Raw genomic sequence first — 15,799 nt, forward strand, 5'->3', positions numbered from 1 at the left:
TGGAACTCTAGTGAATGTTGCAGCCGAGGACCGACCATTTTTATGTTCTATGCGCTTCAGCACTCGGTGGTCCCGTTCTGGGAGCTTGTATGGCATACCACTTCACGGCTGAGCCGTTGTTGCTCCAAGACGTTTCCACTTCACAATAACAGCACTTACAGTTGACCAGGGCAGCTCTAGCAGGGCAGAAATTTGACAAACTAACTTGTTGGAAAGGTGGCATCCTATGACGGTGCCATGTTGAAAGTCACTGAGCTCTCCGGTAAGGACATTCTACTGTCAATGTTTGTCTATGGAGATTGCATGGCTGTGTGCTCGAATTTTTTATTATACTTTTTTTTTTTTTGCAACTGTCAGCAACAGGTTTGACTGAAATAGCCAAATCTGCTAATTTGAAGGCATGTCCACATACTTTTGTATATGTAGTCTACTTCAGTGGTGCTTGATTGAGCTTGCATGTTGCAATGGAACCAATTAATAAGTCCCTCACATGCAAACCCTGTCCCCTGGCACACCAGGTGAAATAAAATGTTCTGATATATACAGAGCTCAACTGAGTAAACTAACAGCAAAGTCTGACACTAAAAACAACTGCTATTGGTTTAGGGGGTCCATAGGGCCCAAAGAGCAAAACTTTTTCAGAGCCAGCTGGTCAGCTTTACGACTTCAACTGATGTGGGTTTTTGTATTGGCATTCATTCACTTTCAAGAGCAACAGAAAATTGTAATCCTACCACCTCACCAGCCACTGCTGTGAGGCTTAGCCCTATGCTGAAAGCAGTGGCTTGATTGAGATGCCTCAATCAGTGGCTGTTGCCAAGCCTTTGTCCAAATCAATATACCGGTCTACAATGAAGTCATCCTGTCCACAATTAGGTCAGTCAGATAAGGCCAACTGTCACGAAGCAATCAGGTGTTTAATAGATATATATTAGCAGAGGGATTTGTCATGGTGAAAAAGGTGCTTAAGCACTGAACTGTCGTCGGCGTGGTGAGTAACCTAAACCCGCTACTGCTAACAATGCTAATTTAGTATGATACTTGCTCCTCGTAGTTGAGATGCTTTCTTGCTTCTAGCAGATAATGTAATTTTACAGTTTAAGTTTAATGGGGTCCTTAGAACTAAACAATAGATCAAATTTAGATTTGAGTTGTAGTGGAATGCCTGTGAGGGAAATATCAGGCCAATAGCAGGGCGGGCATGTTTCAACAGCTCATCACTAAGTGATTATGTTAATTTGATTAGGTTCACTTATTAATTCACCGTCTCTTATGAAGGGGGGAAAGTATGTAAAAATCCAGTTTTTCCTAAGAAATTCGATTTCACCTTGAAAATGACTGTTACTTTGTGGGAAATTCTTGTTACTCAGTACTGCCTATACTTGCCATATTCTGTAGGCTAGTTTATGTTCAGACTGTATGTAACAGAAGTTATAGAAGTTCTCCTGTTGGGATCCTAATGAAAGCACTAGGGCTGTCCCCGTGTCTTTTCTTTCAACAAATCGATTGGTCAAAATTAAAACGTATTTTTCCATATATAGACACACCCTAGGTGTTTTTAATGAAATCAACTATATGTAGGCTTCTGAACTTTTCTGATGCTTTAATAACCACACTGTTTGATTAAATAATTAAGACCCACAAATTACTTGAGGAAATCAGAGATTAAGATCTTGAAGTTGCTGGTAATAGGCTACACCAGCAGTCAACAACCTTTTCCATTTGGATTGCCAATTTAGCTTAACATTTCTACCCTTCTGCATGCCAGTTATGATTTTCATATGCAACTTTTCACAGAACAGTTTCATTAAATGTATAATAGTCTTTGTATCTCAATCATTTTCTGTGGTTAATCTACATTCTATCTAAATGAAAATATACAAATCTAAAAGTCACTTTTATTGCGATTGCCAACTATGTGAAAATAGCCTACATAAAGCCAACAAATAAACATTGCAGCCTGCAGGTAGAAAATGTCCTGATAAAAATAAATATCCTATCAATCACATTGGCTACCCATGGCCTGTCTGCAATGAACTTGAAACATTGTATCAACTAGGTGGCCAGAGACTAGCATGAGCAAACTTGCAACATTGTATAAAATATTCTGGGCCCTGAAGAGTTTCCTGCACCAGTGAGCTTTTGGATAGACAACTGTAGGCTATTTATGCAAGGGATAAGAAGTAATCAGGTATTTTATGATGTTTCCACTGGATCAGAGCATTACATTTTGCCCTTTCATGCTGAGTGGTTATAGAAAGGGAGAGAGCTGGAAACATGTTTTAAATACTTTGAGGAACTATTGACATTCTCAATTGATTCTAAAAACAGACTTTGTTTACTTGCTCTTTGAGGTGAAGAAAACCTTTCTTTGAGAAGCTCCACAGTTTATTATTGGTGGTAAGTTAAGACAATCGCAAATACTATCAGACAACCCCAAATCAGCACATGTATAGGCCTACATTTGCGCGCAGGCCAGGTATACTAGTCCTACATCTATGCTTAATCAGGTGTGAGTCCTTACTCAACATTGACAGGAGCATTTCAAACAAAAGACCATTAATAAATTGACGACTTGTAAATGGAATGACATTAAAAAAAACTTGAGTAGCATGGGTTGTGAGTTCTGCAAACATAATGTCCACTCTGACAATGACAACGGTAAACAACTGTATGGGTTGTGAGTTCTGCAAACATAATGTCCACTCTGACAATGACAACGGTAAACAACTGTATGGGTTGTGAGTTCTGCAAACATAATGTCCACTCTGACAATGACAACGGTAAACAACTGTATGGGTTGTGAGTTCTGCAAACATAATGTCCACTCTGACAATGACAACGGTAAACAACTGTATGGGTTGTGAGTTCTGCAAACATAATGTCCACTCTGACAATGACAACGGTAAACAACTGTATGGGTTGTGAGTTCTGCAAACATAATGTCCACTCTGACAATGACAACGGTAACAACTGTATGGGTTGTGAGTTCTGCAAACATAATGTCCACTCTGACAATGACAACGGTAAACAACTGTATGGGTTGTGAGTTCTGCAAACATAATGTCCACTCTGACAATGACAATGGTAAACAACTGTATGGGTTGTGAGTTCTGCAAACATAATGTCCACTCTGACAATGACAACGGTAACAACTGTATGGGTTGTGAGTTCTGCAAACATAATGTCCACTCTGACAATGACAACGGTAAACAACTGTATGGGTTGTGAGTTCTGCAAACATAATGTCCACTCTGACAATGACAACGGTAAACAACTGTATGGGTTGTGAGTTCTGCAAACATAATGTCCACTCTGACAATGACAACGGTAAACAACTGTATGGGTTGTGAGTTCTGCAAACATAATGTCCACTCTGACAATGACAACGGTAAACAACTGTATGGGTTGTGAGTTCTGCAAACATAATGTCCACTCTGACAATGACAACGGTAACAACTGTATGGGTTGTGAGTTCTGCAAACATAATGTCCACTCTGACAATGACAACGGTAACAACTGTATGGGTTGTGAGTTCTGCAAACATAATGTCCACTCTGACAATGACAACGGTAACAACTGTATGGGTTGTGAGTTCTGCAAACATAATGTCCACTCTGACAATGACAACGGTAAACAACTGCATGGGTTGTGAGTTCTGCAAACATAATGTCCACTCTGACAATGACAACGGTAAACAACTGTATGGGTTGTGAGTTCTGCAAACATAATGTCCACTCTGACAATGACAACGGTAAACAACTGTATGGGTTGTGAGTTCTGCAAACATAATGTCCACTCTGACAATGACAATGGTAAACAACTGTATGGGTTGTGAGTTCTGCAAACATAATGTCCACTCTGACAATGACAACGGTAACAACTGTATGGGTTGTGAGTTCTGCAAACATAATGTCCACTCTGACAATGACAACGGTAAACAACTGTATGGGTTGTGAGTTCTGCAAACATAATGTCCACTCTGACAATGACAACGGTAAACAACTGTATGGGTTGTGAGTTCTGCAAACATAATGTCCACTCTGACAATGACAACGGTAAACAACTGTATGAGTTGTGAGTTCTGCAAACATAATGTCCACTCTGACAATGACAACGGTAAACAACTGTATGGGTTGTGAGTTCTGCAAACATAATGTCCACTCTGACAATGACAACGGTAACAACTGTATGGGTTGTGAGTTCTGCAAACATAATGTCCACTCTGACAATGACAACGGTAACAACTGTATGGGTTGTGAGTTCTGCAAACATAATGTCCACTCTGACAATGACAACGGTAACAACTGTATGGGTTGTGAGTTCTGCAAACATAATGTCCACTCTGACAATGACAACGGTAAACAACTGTATGGGTTGTGAGTTCTGCAAACATAATGTCCACTCTGACAATGACAATGGTAAACAACTGTATGGGTTGTGAGTTCTGCAAACATAATGTCCACTCTGACAATGACAACGGTAACAACTGTATGGGTTGTGAGTTCTGCAAACATAATGTCCACTCTGACAATGACAACGGTAAACAACTGTATGGGTTGTGAGTTCTGCAAACATAATGTCCACTCTGACAATGACAACGGTAAACAACTGTATGGGTTGTGAGTTCTGCAAACATAATGTCCACTCTGACAATGACAACGGTAAACAACTGTATGGGTTGTGAGTTCTGCAAACATAATGTCCACTCTGACAATGACAACGGTAAACAACTGTATGGGTTGTGAGTTCTGCAAACATAATGTCCACTCTGACAATGACAACGGTAAACAACTGTATGGGTTGTGAGTTCTGCAAACATAATGTCCACTCTGACAATGACAACGGTAAACAACTGTATGGGTTGTGAGTTCTGCAAACATAATGTCCACTCTGACAATGACAACGGTAAACAACTGTATGGGTTGTGAGTTCTGCAAACATAATGTCCACTCTGACAATGACAACGGTAAACAACTGTATGGGTTGTGAGTTCTGCAAACATAATGTCCACTCTGACAATGACAACGGTAAACAACTGTATGGGTTGTGAGTTCTGCAAACATAATGTCCACTCTGACAATGACAACGGTAAACAACTGTATGGGTTGTGAGTTCTGCAAACATAATGTCCACTCTGACAATGACAACGGTAACAACTGTATGGGTTGTGAGTTCTGCAAACATAATGTCCACTCTGACAATGACAACGGTAAACAACTGTATGGGTTGTGAGTTCTGCAAACATAATGTCCACTCTGACAATGACAACGGTAAACAACTGTATGGGTTGTGAGTTCTGCAAACATAATGTCCACTCTGACAATGACAACGGTAAACAACTGTATGGGTTGTGAGTTCTGCAAACATAATGTCCACTCTGACAATGACAACGGTAAACAACTGTAATAATAATAATACATTGAATGCATTAACAAATTATTGTATCCAAACAAACATTGCAGATTAGAAATGATTGGAATTAACAGTAAATGTAGGCTACTACTGGTGATATATGTTATGGGGAATTGATAGACACAGCAAACCATGCACACAATGAAGTTATGAAACAATGAATACACAGGAAATGGCGGGAGAGAGCGCATTCTGGAGGGAGAAGTCCCTTCTGCATCTGAGCCACACTGCCATTATTCTTGAACTGTGTCATCCCCGCAGCCTCCTCAATGGATTAGTCCACTGAGACAGGCGCAAATCAAACAGGTGTCTCTTGTGCTATGATATATTTACAACTGCACCATTTTATTTTATTTTATTTTTAGAATTTTATTTAAAGCCTCTTGACCAAACAATCGACCAGTTTACTAAATGGGATCAGCCCTATAAAGCATACACAGTTTGAACACTGTTCCTCCCCCTATAGAGTCACTTCCTGGTACTCTGAGCTTTGCAGTCACATGAACTCTTTTGCACTTCCAGTTACCCGGCTGAGTTTTTTTACAGCCCTCTGCCTGTCTTTTTCCAACTCAGTCAGAAACTCACTCTCCACTGCCCTGCGCACTAGCGCCACTTCCGCCCTTCTACCGTTGTGACTCTACCTCAGTCGCTCAACACTGTGACAGCACAGTCAACTGTTTACTTAACCCCTTGTCCCTCCTCTTTTTCTCTCAGGCATCTGCTTGAACTGCCAAGGGAACACCAAAGGACCCGGCTGTGAGGAATGCAAGTATAATTTCTACCGGAGGCCCAGCGCTGCCCTTACTGAAGTCTGCGTCCCCTGCCCCTGCTCCAGCGTCACCTCTTCTGGCAGCTGCCACCTTGGTGAGTCTCCGAATCTACTGCGCCACTGACCATCACCTCATTTAATAACTCTGACAACTCTGGCTGGCTGTGTCTCTCCCCTTTGTGGGCAGGAGGCAGGGAGGCCAAAGCGGGAAGTGCCCCTACATTTGTTTTGGTTTACAAGACTGACTAACTGGCTTAATTATGTAATAGTAGCTGCCAAGAAGCAGCCATTATACATTTCGACAGACATCTTGTACTAACAAACAGCAGAGTTTAGATCCTTTTGACTAGAGAAGGTTTAGGATTCAGTAAAGGACCAATGTTCTATCCTCCTCTTAGTCCATTTTCTGTTTCCTATTGAGATTTGTTAACAAACCACATCTATGAGAACAATTTCAAAATGTTCAATGTTTCATCATGTTCGCAAGTGTTGTAATAGCCCCGGTTGTAATAGCTTGTTGTCTGTCAGTGCAGTCAGCTCAGTGGAGATCTCTCTCTCACCTTCTCTCTCTCACCTGCTCTCCCCTCCCTCTATCACCCCCCCTCTCATTTCAATTCAACAGGCTTTATTATTATTTTTAATAGATAATAAACAAAAGTGAAATAAACAATCAGAAATTAACAGTAAACATTACACTTTCAAAGGAATAGAGACGTTTCAAATGTCATATTATGGCTATGTACAGTGTTGTAACGATGTGTAAATAGTTAAAGTACAAAAGGGACAATAAATAAACATAAATATGGGTTGTATTTACAATGGGGTTTGTTCTTCACTGGTTGCCCTTTTCTTGTGGCAACAGGTCACAAATCTTGCTGCTGTGGTATTTCACCTAATAGATCTGTGAGTTTATCAAAATTGTGGGTCTGTGTAATCTGAGGGTAATAAGTGTTGCTAATATGGTCATACATTTCGCAGGAGGTTAGGAAGTACAGCTCAGTTTCCACCTCATTTTGTGGGCAATGTGAACATATCCTGTCTTCTGTTGAGAGCCAGGTCTGCCTTCAACGGCCTTTCTCAATAGCAAGGCTCACAGAGTCTCTAAATATAGTCAAAGCCTTCCTTAATTTTGGGTCAGTCACAGTGTTCAGGTATTCTGCCACTGTGTACTCTGTTTAGGGCCAAATAGCATTCCAGTTGGCTCAGTGTTTTTGGTTAATTCCAATGTGTTGCTGTACTAGGGCTCTGTGGGGTCTGTTTGTGTTTGTGAACAGAGCCCCAGGACCAGATTGCTTAGGGGACTCTTCTCCAGGTTCATCTCTCTGTAGGTTATGGCTTTGTTATGGAAGGTTTGGGAATCGCTTCCTTTTAGGTGGATGTAAAATTGGAACAACTTTTTTCTGGATTTTGATAATTAGCGGGTATCGGCCTAATTCTGCTCTGCATGCATGATTTGGTGTTTTACATTGTACATGGAGGATGTTGTTACAGAATACTGCATGTAGTCTCAATTTGGTGTTTGTCATATTTGTGTTAATTCTTGGTTGGTGAGCGGACCCCAAACATCACAACCATAAAGGTCAATGGGTTCTATAACTGATTCAAGTATTTATAGCCAGATCCTAATTGGGATGTCAAATTTTATTTTCCATTTGTTGACGTAGAAGGCCCTTCTTGCCTTGTCTCTCAGATCGTTCACAGCTTTGTGGAAGTTACCTGTGGTGCTGATGTTTAGGCCGAGGTATGTATAGTTTTTTGTATGCTCTAGGGCAACGGTGTCTAGATGCAATTTGTATTTGTGGTCCTGGAAACTGGACCTTTTTTTGGAACACCATTATTTTTGTCTTACTGAGATCTCCTGTCAGGGCCCAGGTCTGGCAGAATCTGTGCAGAATATCTAAGTGCTGGTGTAGGCCCTCCTTAGTTGCAGACCAAGCACCAGATCATCAGCAAACAGAAGACGTTTGACTTCAGATTCTAGTAGGTTGAGGCCGGGTGCTGCATGCTGTTCTAGTGCCCTCGCCAATTCATTGATACACTATAAATACAAAAGTATGTGGACACCCCTTCAAATTAGTGGATTCGGTTATTTCAGCCACAACGTTGCTGACAGGTGTATAAAATCAAGCACACAGCCATACAGTCTCCATAGACAAACATTGGCAGTAGAATGGCCTTACTGAAGAGCTAAGTGACTTTCAACGTGGCACAGTCATAGGATGCCACCTTTTCAACAAGTCAGTTCATCAAATGTTTGCCAAGCTAGAGCTGTAACTGCTCAGCTACGAAGTGGTAGGCCACACAAGCTCACAGAACGGGACCGCCAAGTGCTGAAGCACACACTCACTACGAAAATGCCCCTGGAAGCAACGTTAGGAGCTTCATGAAATGGGTTTCCAATGCAGAGCAGCCGCACACAAGCCTAAGATCACCATGCGCATTGCCAAGCAATGGCTGGAGTGGTATAAAGCTCGCCGCCATTGGACTCGCTGCCATTGGAGCAGTGGAAACGCATTCTCTGGAGTGATGAATTATGCTTCACCGTCTGGCAGTCCGACTGCCGAATCTGTGTTAGGCGGATGCCACGAGAACACTACCTCCCCGAATGCAGTGTCAACTGTAAAGTTTGGTGGAAGAGGAATGAATAATGGTTTGGGCTATCCCCCTTAGTTCCAGTGAAGGGAAATCTTGACTGGCCTGCACAGAACCCTGACCTCCACATACTTTTGACATTTTCTCAGTACATTGTTTTCACTGAGGAAATGCACAAGTCTGTTGCTAATGATGATGTAGAGGATATTCCCAAGGTTGCTGTTGACTCATATCCCATGGTAGGTATTGGGGTCAAATTTGTCTTCACTTTTGTGGATTGGAATGATCAGTCCTTGGTTCCAGAACTGAGGATGATGTTTGTGTTTAAGTATAGCCAATTGGAATTTGTGGTCTGTGTATATTTTATAATTTCTCCCCCCCCTCTCTCTCTCTCTCTCTCTCTCTCTCTCTCTCTCTCTCTCTCTCTCTCTCTCTCTCGCTCTCTCGCTCTCTCGCTCTCTCGCTCTCTCTCTCTTTCGCTCTCTCGCTCTCTCTCTCTTTCGCTCTCTCTCTCTTTCGCTCTCTCGCTCTCTCGCTCTCTCTCTCTCTCTCTCTCTCTCTCTCTTTCGCTCTCTCGCTCTCTCGCTCTCTCTCTCTCTCTCTCTCTTTCGCTCTCTCTCTCTCTCTCTCTCTCTCTCTCTCTCTCTCCCCCCCCCCCACCCTGTGTGGTCCACTCTTGTTCATGCTGCATAACATACTTAATAATAATAATACCTTTTCAGATAAAGGCTCTTTAGAGGACACTGATCAGACCGGGTGTTTTCTGATCTGTTTTTAAAAAATGGCTTCTCTTTAAGACCTATTCTAGACTGATATTTAGCAAAGCAAAATTCTGTCTGGTGATCTCAGGCCATCTTCTCACCATAATCTACCACCTACCAATCAAATAGCCTTTCCCACCATAGCCTTTGCCACCAAATCCCTGATTTAAAGTAGTTTTCTCTAGAAGGAGATGGCACTCTATAGGGATCAATGCCCTGCAGAACGATTCTCTTACAAGCAGGCTTAAGTCATCTATCACAGTGATAAATGCATCCAATATACATCCTATCCTCCTTGAAATTACTCCTGATGCTTCCTTCTTGTGAAGGAGAGACTGCAAAAGTAGCCATTTCACAGTGATTAAGCGCTCTGTGTTTGGACTGCAGGGTAAGTAGGCAATTAGTGACCTTCACAGGGATAAAAAGTGGATTAAATAAACACAGGTTGTGCTCATAAGCAGGGGTGCAACTGGGGGGGGTGGGGACATTGGTATATTTAAAGGCAAGGTGCAGTCAAAAACTTGATTTTGAAATAATACTGTGAAATTGTGGAAAGGATGATAATGCCCTTTTAGTGTAAGAGCTGTTTGAAAAGACCACCTGAAATTTCAGCTTGTTTTGGTGGGATGAAGTCTTGCCCTGCGTGGTGACATCACCAGGCTGTAAATTAGTTAATAGATCAATAAGAAAGAGAGTTCCAAACCTCTCTGCCAATAACAGCTAGTTTTCAGTTTTTCCTTCCCCAGTCAGACCACTCCCCCTCCCCAGTCAGACCACTCCCCCTCCCCAGTCAGACCACTCCCACTCCCCAGTAAGACCACTCCCAGACAGTCCTAGCTAAATTCTTGCTTGAGAAATTGGCTAAGATCCACATATTAAAAATTTTTAAAAAATAGTTTATTTTTTTATTTTTTTTAGTTTAAAGTCACAGTAAGATACTTAATTGCTACCCAGAAATGATTTGACATTGAGATAAAAACGGTTGCATTGGACCTTTTTAAAGTTATTGCATGTAACAGTATACCATCAAATTGTTTAATTACTTACCTCCACCTTTAATGGCAATTGATTCACTCTTGTCCTTCATACTCTACCTATATAATGGCACGATATACTAGATGTACCTAGATTGTCCTTGATGTGGAAGCGTCACAGCTGTTTTAGCACCGTTCAGTCTTCATTCAATCCTTTTAGTATCTATTGATGGATCCAACTCCCCGTCTGTCTGTCATTTAACTACACACACTACTACTACTACTACTACTACTACTATTCACTCATTCACACAGCGTTTAATGCACAGTAAGAATAATTGACAGCCAAACTGAAGGGACCACAGAGGAGGAGACTGGTTGCCCTGGCAATGCCAACAAGTGTTAAAATGCCTGTACCCCCGATAATGCACTGGGAGGGCTGTGAAAGCCCCTCTGGCTAAGTTGATGATGGGGATAAATGCTCCTGCAGTCCAATGCATACAAATGGAGGGTCAATCAGATACAGTGCGTCCTGGGGGGCTTTTGTCTACCGAGCAACGCCTGGCTGCTGACTATGAAATTGGCTAGTATCTTCTTTAATAAAATGTTATGCTGTTTCAAATGAAACAAAATACCCTGCTCTTGTTAAAGCTTCTAGAATTAGTTTGCTTTGCTTGTTCCAGAGATTATTGCATCCATTCATCCAATACTTCACTGACTGTATACGACAACAGCATTCTGAATGGAATTCTGTGTGTTATGTTTGTTTATTTGAGTTAGTAAATCCAAGAAGGATAATGTAGCATTTTATTGCATTTTATCGCCTACCAATCATAAAATCTAATTATATGGCTATGCCGATATTGGATGGGTATTTCATGACTCGTTCACATTTTTACAACTAACTTATGCATAACTGCTTCTTCAGCACGTTTAGGAGCATGTCTTCTCCTGTTAAACTTACAACCTGGTCCCTAGTTTTGGATGTGCAGTGGGGGCAACAGCTTGACCCCTTGAGCGTGTTTTGGGTGGAAGGTATCCTAGCTTTTAATAGCGTTGGTCCAGTAACTTAAAGGTTGCTGGTTCGAATCCCTCAGCCAACTGGGTGAAAAATATGTCTGTGCCCTTGAGCAAGGCAACCCTAATTGCTCTTTTAAGTCGCTCTGGATAAGAGCGTCTGCTAAATGACTAAAATGTTTTAAAAAATAAAATAAATGTGCTTCGGCACGTCTCATCTCATTCTCCACTGACTCAGAAGATTGAAGTGTATGTGTTTGCTGTGGAGGAGAGAAGGATGAGAGGGGAGGGAGGGGAGATTCTTGTCATCCACTAAGCAGTGAAGGAAACTGGGGGGAGCCCCCTAGCTACCACATGCCTCCTCGCTCGTGTGTCCCAGATCTTGGTTTCGTTTCACATGCTCTGTCTAGCATGGGTAGCATTGGTCATAGCGTCACTGGCCAAGAAGCTGAGAGAATTGTAAACGAGAGACTAGGCTACAGTATAACACTATCAAGCAAACAGGCTTGGAGATGTATAATATAAGGGTCGTGTGGGTTGAGGTCTCTATCAGTCACCTCACAACACCCCTGACCCATGGAAATCCATTAGCCATTAATATGATGTGATAGAAGGAAACTGCAACAAAAAAAAAACATTTTTAGTTTATTCATATGCTGCTAAATGCTGAATTTCAATATACAATACATACAGAACCTCATAGATTTCAGACCAATGCTAACTCTTGTAGTTTTGTGAGCGTTTGCCATCTAGGGAAGGATCCATCCTCCATTAACGGGTCAGAAATTGGGCCATCCTGTGTACACATGACCCAAATCTATGAATATGTCACTTTGAGGTTTTAATTAACCACTCGAAGGCCTTTTAATGTCTTTTGGGAAGAAGCCTCTACACTGGTACTCAGTTAATAATTTAACAATTCACTAGATAAATGATCAACATGGTACTGTACATGCATGTAATGTACAATGGTTTCAAGAGGCAGTTTAATCCTGCTTTTCCTGAGTCCTCGTTTTGAAAGGTAGACTCCGCATGCTGTGTTTCCTGTATGTTTGTTAGTTCCTTGTCAGTGGTGCTGACAGATGAGTTTATTAAGGGCCACACGTCCAGCTGGCAGCCACCCTGCTGTTTCCATCCACAACACAGGAGCGGACCAACAGTACAACTTCCTGTCATCCTGTAGTTTTCAGACCAGAGGTTCCCCTGCTTTGTTTCCCCCTCCAGGGCCACTCTATATCCCCCAAAAGTATTAACAACCAGTGTATATGAAACACTGAGTACGTTTACATGCACATTAATAATTTGATATCAAACTGAGTATGGCATTAGTCATGTAAAAAACACCTTACTCTGCTTATCCTAACCGATGTAAGGTCAAAATTGAGGTAACACAATTTCCCCTCTGCTGTTCACTGGAAGCTGCACACTGAGATAAATAAGGTATGGTGGGACAAGGGGGCGTCAGAGGTTCCAGTTTTGCTTTAGTTATGGCCATGACCTTGTAGGCAATTTCTGCAGACAGATACAAGTCTGTGTTTTGACCAACATGAATACAGCAGTTCTGTATGTTTAAAATGGGACCCCCCCTGTGGCAAAGGTCAAATGAATTGCCCATGAAGGATTTATCACATTTGCAATGCAAATGATTTTACACTCTGGTTCACCCAATACACTGAGGCTGGAAGTTTATTAGGCGAAAGGTAAAAGGCCAATGCTAAAAGAGGAAACCGTTTCACTCTCTGTCTCTCTCTCACTCTGCCCTATGACACTTTTTCACTAGAGAATGTAGTGTCATTAGGCTCCCTACGCACCACACAGGTTTTAATTGTCTGGCATGTACCACACAGGTTTCAAGGAGTGTCTGAGGAACCTGAATACTTCCAGCATGCGTCACTAACCTGTCATTGTGTGCATAAGCGTGTGTGTGAAATTAATTTTCAGCCTCTCTGCTGCAACAGTAAATGCTTTTAAATGAGCCCCTCTAATATTTCACTAATTGTCACCGCCTTCTATTTCCCTGCTGTGACTGATGATGGTCATTATCCTCCTAGCCTGTTACTCTGCACATTACCTGTGAAATTGGTTTAGCTCAAAGTGTGTTCCTCCTGAGTGGCAATCATCTGACGAGTCGAGGTTCTTTGATCTGCTTGGTTTACATTCTGTTGGCAGTCCATTGCAGAAGGCAAAGTGAGAGAAGGTACAGAGAGGGGTTCTAGTGCTTAGATTTAGATTTATATGTCACCATTCACCAAGCCTTTGCACCAGAGCAAATTTCACACCTTTTTGTTTATCTTCCTCACAATTGAACAATCATAAGGTAAAGTTAACTCAAATAGTAAAACAGTAGAAGAAATGGTGCTTTTGCATTCTTTAATTACCTCTCGTTGCCATGAGAGCAAGTGACTGATCGATTAATTGATATCTGACAATACATTTGAAGTCAGTACTCACTCTTAATGAAAGCCATTAAACTACAGTACCCTCAGTGGGCAGAAGTGTCTGGGAACGAGATTACTGTACGCACACAGTCTCTCTGGCATGTTTTTTCTCTGAAGACCTTAGACTTTGTGGGCCACGACACATCCATTTTGAGCTTAGTGATTAAAATTCAGGGCATAAAAAAACAAAGACGATGCATTTTGAGGAAATCTTGTTATGGTTTGTTTTCACAGTTAGTTTGAACATGACTCGCCTCTGGCGGATAACAGCGACTTCTGTTAATCCTTTTTTCATTAGATTTGGAGTAAAGATGGCACAGAAACAAAGGCAAGAGTGGAACCAACCGCACAGATTGTGGAGCTCCGATGTAGAACAGAAATGTGTCAGTCATATGTTGGGGATTCAGTTTAATAGTACAGGACACGCTGCTCATGCAATTCCACCATTTAGGAGGTGCATGAATGAGAGAATGGACACAACACCTTTCTTTCTGATATTATTTGTTCTAGACTGTTTGGCCCTGTGTACTTCTGGTTGTAAAAATGCATCTGGTGATACTATTGTAGCCACAGAGGGACATTGGATGTTTCTGGTCAACTAGGTGTACAGTATGTGCAGAGGACAAATCACTATCTTAGTGTGACGGGATTGGCATTGAAAGTTAGTGTACTCAGCTTCTTGATGGTATCCTAGCATCTTTGTCAATAATATATGTAATTGAGCAGATGCTTTTATCCAAAGTGACTTAGTCATGAGTGCATCCATGTTTACATATAGACGGTCCTGGGAACTGAACCCACTATCCTGGCTTTGCAAACGCCATGCTCTACCAACTGAGCAAGACCATGACGTACTGTGTGTTGACTTCTTATCCACAGAGAGAGTAAATGAAACCCGTCAATATAACTTTACCCTGCACATTCCTGAATGCTTCTGGTAGAACTGGAATGTTACATCTCTGCCACTGTGCTTATGCTTCCTGAGAAAAGTTGTTTTGTGCAGAGATTTGACGTCCAAAAAATAAATAAAAGGACGTCGTAATATTAGCGTTTTGTTCTCACAAAAAAGCTCTTATTGTGGTGTGTAAAGCATAATTTCTATTTTTCTTGTTTGAAGTGTTCAATTGTCTATCATACAAGCACAACCCATGCTACAGTCAAGCGCTCCAAAATGTTTATCCCATAGAATGCTACCACCACCTAGTGGTAGAAGGTCTTCTTGACTCCCCACACTGAACCTTGCTGTGATGTTTCTATCTTCCTTCCAGACCCCAGAGGACAATCTGTGTGTGACCAGTGTAAGCCAGAGTACCAGGGGCCCCACTGTGACCAGTGCAGGGGCGGCTTCTACAATGCGGACAGCATCTGCCTTCCTTGCAACTGCAGTGGGAACGCCGACCCCGGGACCTCGCCCCGCATCTGCAACCCTGAGACGGGTCACTGCCTGAGCTGCGTCAACAACACGTCGGGGAAACACTGCGAGCGTTGCGCTGAAGGATACGTGGGTAGTGCCATCATCCACAGCTGCAAAGGTCAGAATCATTCAATAATAATCAGAATCTTTGTTCTACTGACTATCTTTCATGTGGATGACAAGCGCTTCAAAGCAATTCATTTTGGTAGTGTTAAATTTAATCTCGCTTACTGTCTGTGTTAAATTAACATTTTGACAGTGTAACTCCTAATTCAGTGTTATTTTGTCTAGATTATAACAATGGATTCATATGTACACTGTGAAAGTGTTGAATTTCACATGGAGTTAAATATACATTAACAATGTTTCTATGGCTGATATTCTCCTGTAATCACCATTGAATAATTCCACTGTAATAT

General features: G+C 41.7%; 1 protein-coding gene across 3 annotated transcripts in view; it reads left to right on the forward strand.

The window, feature by feature from the left end:
- The window catches only part of si:dkey-220k22.1 (multiple epidermal growth factor-like domains protein 9), an 86,123-nt gene that overhangs the window by 67,063 nt on the left and 3,261 nt on the right, over nt 1–15,799 (forward strand). For all 3 annotated transcript variants that reach the window (XM_020457252.2, XM_020457253.2, XM_031802803.1), the window contains 2 exons: nt 6,130–6,279; nt 15,235–15,498. In XM_020457252.2, the coding sequence (XP_020312841.1) occupies nt 6,130–6,279; nt 15,235–15,498 (414 nt within the window). The remainder of the gene's footprint in view (nt 1–6,129; nt 6,280–15,234; nt 15,499–15,799) is intronic.

The sequence above is a fragment of the Oncorhynchus kisutch genome, linkage group LG23 (genome assembly GCF_002021735.2).
Source record: "Oncorhynchus kisutch isolate 150728-3 linkage group LG23, Okis_V2, whole genome shotgun sequence".
Taxonomy (NCBI): Eukaryota; Metazoa; Chordata; class Actinopteri; order Salmoniformes; family Salmonidae; genus Oncorhynchus; species Oncorhynchus kisutch.